At 49.0% G+C, this 6,000-nt stretch overlaps 1 protein-coding gene across 1 annotated transcript in view; it reads left to right on the plus strand.

Moving 5' to 3' along the window:
* Positions 1-6,000, plus strand: part of PRPF40B (pre-mRNA processing factor 40B) — a 184,430-nt gene that overhangs the window by 174,395 nt on the left and 4,035 nt on the right. The window contains 3 exon segments of the mRNA XM_075336908.1: positions 3,085-3,187; positions 3,273-3,334; positions 3,425-3,586. Coding sequence (XP_075193023.1) covers positions 3,085-3,187; positions 3,273-3,334; positions 3,425-3,586 — 327 coding nt within the window.

A 6,000-nucleotide genomic window follows, 5' to 3' on the forward strand; every position in this document is an offset into this window, starting at 1 on the left:
TATGCTGCGCACTCCCAAACGTGCTCCATCCGCCATGCTGCGCACTCCGAAACGTGCTCCATCCGCCATGCTGCGCACTCCCAAACGTGCTCCATCCGCCATGCTGCGCACTCCCAAACGTGCTCCATCCGCCATGCTGCGCACTCCGAAACGTGCTCCATCCGCCATGCTGCGCACTTCCCATCGTGCTCCATCCTCCATGCTGCGCACTTCCAAACGTACTCCATCCGCCATGCTGCGCACTCCGTATCGTGCTCCATCTCCCATCCTGCGCACTCCCAAACGTGCTCCATCCGCCATGCTGCGCACTCCCAAACGTGCTTCATCCGCCATACTCCGCACACAGCCTCTCTTCTTCCAGCCTTCCCCAGCATCAGCTTCTCTCCTTCCAGCCTCCTCCAGCATCAGCCTCCGTCTCCCAGCGTTCCCCAGGATCAGCCTCTCTCGTCCTAGCGTCCGTCCTCCCAGCCTTCCTGAGCATCAGCTTTCCTGTTCCAGCCTCCCTCAGCATCAGCCTTCCCCAGCATCAGCCTGTCTCCTCCCAGCCTCAGCCTCTCTCCTTCCAGCCTCCCTCAGCATCAGCCTCTCCTTCCCAGCCTTCCCCTGGATCAGCCTCTCTCCTCCCAGCCTCCTTCCTCCCAGCCTATTTCCTCCCAGCCTCTTCCTCCCAGCCTCTTTCAGCATCAGGCTTCCTTTCCCAGTCTCCCCTAGCATCAGCCTCTTCCTCCCAGCCTTCCTCAAGATCAGCGTCTCTGCTCCCAGCCTCCTCTAGCATCAGCCTCCCTCTCTCAGCCTTCCCCAGGATCAGCGTCTCTCTTCCCAGCCTCCTTCCAGCCTTCTTCAAGATCAGCCTCTCTGCTCCCAGCCTCCTCCAGCATCAGCCTCCCTCTCCCAGCCTTCCCCAGGATCAGCGTCTCTCCTCCCAGCCTCCGTCCAGCCTTCCCAAGATCAGCCTCTCTGCTCCCAGCCTCCTCCAGCATCAGCGTCCCTCTCCCAGCCTTCCGTAGGATCAGCCTCTCTCCTCCCAGCGTCTGTCCAGCCTTCCCCAAGATCAGCCTCTCTGCTCCCAGCCTCCTCCAGCACGCCGTGCTCCTCTGGCGACACTCACACACACGATCGCATCCACTCACACACACGATCGCATACACTCACACACACCCGATCCCGACACTCACACACACGATCGCATCCACTCACACACACGATCGCATCCACTCACACACACGATCGCATCCACTCACACACACGATCGCATCCACTCACACACACCCGATCCCGACACACACACACCCGATCGCATACACTCACACACACAGACACTGACGATATCGCACATACGCGCTCACAGTCACAACATCCGGAGATACCACATGCTTCTGGCCATGTGATCCTCCGTCAGGTCCTGGAAGGTCACAACAGCACAGTATCGAGGCCGAGAAGCAAGGGATATCGCCGGATGCTGTGAGTGTGTGGATGCGATGTGATGTGTGTGTGAGGTGTGTGTGAGAGTGAGTGTGAGTGTGAGCTGATGTGTGTGTGTGTGTGTGTGTGTGTGTGTGTGTGTGGATCTTCCGCCGCTACAGGACCTCGATGCGCTTGTAACCATGCCAACGTATCCCGTCCCCCGCTCGCACGGGAGCCCACACCACTCCCGTGCGAGCGGGGGATGGGGGGGGGGGGAGTACAGTACTCACCCCCCTTAACAGCGGTGTCAGTTCGGGGAATGCGCGGGGGGGGGAGAGGGGGGGGGGGGGGGAGTACAGTACTCACCTCCGTGACAGCCCTGTCAGTTCGGGGAATGCGTGGGGGGAGGTGGGCGGGGCCAGAGCTAACGTGCGTTGCGTGAGGGGGGCGGGGCGTGGCGTGGCCGAATTGCCAATGCCTGCAGGGTGCCGGGGCGAGAGGCCAATCTGTGGGGGGGGCGGAGGCTGGGCGAGCGGCTGGCCAATCCGTGTGGGGGCGCAGCCTGGGCGAGCGGCCAATCGGTGTGGGGGGGGCGGGGCCATGGCGAGCCCAGCGGCCAATCAGCTTTGTGTCACCGTAAGGACATGTCACGGTGACACTGTCACGGTGACACAATTTTGGAGCATGACAGACAGACAGACAGACAGAATAAGGCAATTATATATATAGATAGATTACATTATTAACACTGCTACATCTTATTTATTTCTATACCTTACATTATATATTCCTATAACACTACCATACCTAACTCTCCTATTAAAGCCCCTAGATTCCCCTATCACTGCACCCTTAAAGTATAATGCAACAAAAGTGCCCCACAAACAGAAGAAACTGCCTGTGGACAATAAGATACTCACAGTTTTTAGCAAGACTTCTTATTAAAAAGTGCATATGTGAAAAGCATATTTCATGCGCTATATGTGAACTGCTGTATGCAGACCGGCCACAAGTATCATGAACCAATCAATCAGCCCCAGGCATATATGAAGCGGATAGTTTAGACGAGGAGATCCGGAGCTACAGTACATTGCTATTCCGTGATTGATAACACTGATTACACCACCTAGATATGTTGTCATTTTTGTCAGTAATCTTATTGCTGTTTTTACCCTAAGAGTTGACGAGAACTCGTGCTAATTGATGCTCAGGACCCTTTCCATCCACCATGTCAGTAATATGTGACCACTGGGCATGAGTCCTGAGAACCACCTCCTACGTGACAGCATCCACGGCTTTTCTTTTGTTTAGCCGGCCTGGCGCAATGTCAGATATGTGTCACACCACAAAGATAGCATTGGACTAGGTTGGCTAATCAAAAGAAGAACCTTGGATGCTAGCAAGTCAGAAGGAGGTTCTCAGGGCTCCTGTACAGCAGTCACAGATTACTGAGGTCGCCAATGGGCCAGGTCCTGCTAATCAATTTGCTCCAACTTCTTGTTCAAAAGTTTTATGGAAGGTCACAGAAATTGGTATCACATAAATAGGTATGTGAGCTAAATATGTACAAACCTAAGCAAATAGACTACAATTCTAGTTCATCAATACTAGATATTTTTTGCAACATTTTGAGAACTTGATGTTCCTTTACTTTGTATTTGTTCTTATATTTTGTCACAGACATCAGAAACAGAGGAGGAAAATCACCAACATCGCTTACAAAAAAGAAAAAAGAGAAACCCTTCAGAGTCAGGGTCTGAAGTCTCATCATCCGGTGATTCAGGTATACTTTGGGCCTATGTGGTGCCCTTTGATGTGGTTCTTGGTGTCAGTTAGTTGTCATTTGCTTTGTCTTTTTTTCTGCGCAGAACATAGCTCCCGGAAATCCAAGAGACAGAAAAAGAAGAATAAGAAAAAAAGGCACAAATCAGTGAGTCTGTACAAAAGCCTTCATCAGAAGTACAGTGTAGTGTTCAGTAACAGAAGAGAAGTCAACAATGAAACATAGTTTCTTTTTTAGAACAGTCCTGAGAGTGAAGCAGAAAAGGAAAAGAGTAAGAGAGAACAAGATCAAGATAATGAACAGATGATAGAGAGAGTGAAAGACAGAGACCAAGATCAAGAGATGGAGTCTGCAGACAGTCACCGCCGATCACTAAAACAGGCCTCACAGAAGGAGAAAGTGAGTTTTTTTTGTAGAGAACAAAGCAGACAAATATACTCAATGAAGTGAACAGTACAAACAGCTAAGATTTATGATTAATCTAATATATAAAGCTGAGTGTATGTACCGTATGTATGTCCGCTAAAAGAATCCACACGGTCGCATTTACAATCACGAAATTTTGCACAGACACTCCATGTGACTCAGGGAACGTCATAGACTATGTTTTGATGGGAAAATGTATCCCCGTGCTTTACAGTTACTCTCCAAAAAACCTGCCTCCATTAAAGTCAATGGAGCTGCGAGCTATAGGTTATTAATAGCAGCTGTGAGTGGTTGCTATAGCAACAAAATAAATTGTTAGTATAAGAAGCTTATGTGTGAGGTAATATGATGTCGGTGGAGAGACGGATAGAGAGAGACAGACAGACATAGGCACAGACAGAGTAAGAGGCAGACAGAGAAAGAGACATAGACAGACAGTCAAAGAGGCAGACAGACAGGGAAAGAGAGAGAGAGAGAGACAGACAGACAGGGAAAGAGACGGATAGAGAGAGACAGAAAGAGACAGACAGACATAGACACAGACAGAATAAGAGGCAGACAGGGAAAGAGACAGAGAGAGAGAGACAGTCAAAGAGACAGAGGCAGACAGACAGGGAAAGAGAGAGAGAGACAGACAGTCAAAGATACAGAGACAGTTAGACACAGACAGGGAAAAAGACAGACAGGGAAAGAGACAGACAGGGAAAGAAACAGACAGAGAAAAAGACAGACAGGGAAAGAGACAAAAACATAAAAAGAGACAGAGACAGATGAGGAAAGACACAGATGGGGAAAGAGACAGACGGGGAAAGAGACAGACAGGGAAAGAGACAGACCTGGAACGAGACAGGCAGGGAAAGAGACTGACAGACAGACACAGAGAGAGAGAGACAGACAGACTCAGAGATACAGAGAGAAGGGTACAGAGACAGACAGAAAGATAGACAGAGAGATACACAGACAGAAACATATTGATAGAGACAGAGACACACATGGATAGAGACAGACAGATAGACAGAGAAAGAGACAGACACAGAAAGAGACAGACAGACACACAGAGGCAGAGAAAGAGACAGACACGGAAAGAGACAGACAGACACACAGAGAGGTAAAGAGACCGACAGAAAGACAAACACACAGAGACAAACACACAGAGACAGACACACACACAGAGACAGACAGACAGAGACAAACAGACAGAGACTGGGAGTGAGACAGAGGGCGCTTCTCCACTTGCGATTTCCATGTGCGAGTGCGATCCGATAAAAATCGGATCGCACTCGCACCAGTGTTAATCAATGAGGCCGTGTCCTCTTACTAAATTTTTAACGGCACGACTCCTGCTCTCGGTGAAATCACAGCATGCTGAGATTTGCACCGAGTCTCAGCTCTTGCACCCCCATGCAATCATATGGGAGCAAGAAACAAATCAGAATACGGGTGGCATGCGCATGTCATATAGATGGCAAACGCATGTCACACGGATCCTTGACACTTGCATACCGCGTCAGACTGGCTACCTGAGGAATCTCCAGTAATACCAGTCCTGGCCGCGGTTACATGCACTGAACTCTGGAGCTGTCAGCTGAGCTCCAGAGTGCAGCCTGAACAGCGAGCGCCGAGTGATTGATTCCCCGGCGATTGCTGTTCAGTTCAGCACAGCTGCAGACAGACCGGGCTGAACTCTGGATCTCAGGTGACACCTCCGGAGTTCAGTGCATGTAACTGCGGCCAGGCCTGGTATTACTGGAGATTCCTCCGGTAGCCAGTCCACCGCTGCTTGCATAAACACTCACATAGCACTCGCATGATGCTCGCATGTCATACGGATGCTATGTGAGGAAAAAACACACACCATACGCAGACCACACGCAGATCATACACAGGACACTCGACTCACATTTGTAGCCGAGTGTCGCTGTGAATTTTTAAACGCAAGTGGAGAAGAACTCAGAGTGACAGTTACTATCGCGGGCAACGCCCGGGTACTACAGCTAGTTTACCTTATAAATAGAACTAGTACATCTAAAATAAATAAAATAACTTTGTAATAGGTCTTCATCAAAAATTTCATACCGTTTTGTGTTTACAGCTACTATGCAGACACATACAGTCATTAGCAAAACTAAGTACAGCGTCTTTACGTGCTATGGTTTTATATATCAGGACATATTAAAAAAAACATCTGGCTCAAGATAGTATTAAAATGAGAACAACACAAAAATTCCATAAATACATTTCAGACCAATATTGATACACTACGACTCCAACTTATAATTAAAACCAGTCAGTACCAAAAATTATTATAAAACCACACTTTTATTAAATTCATTAACATACAAAAATTCATTAACATACAAAATATGATCCCTATACACATTATAAAC

The sequence above is a fragment of the Anomaloglossus baeobatrachus genome, chromosome 2 (genome assembly GCF_048569485.1).
Source record: "Anomaloglossus baeobatrachus isolate aAnoBae1 chromosome 2, aAnoBae1.hap1, whole genome shotgun sequence".
In the NCBI taxonomy this organism is placed as follows: Eukaryota; Metazoa; Chordata; class Amphibia; order Anura; family Aromobatidae; genus Anomaloglossus; species Anomaloglossus baeobatrachus.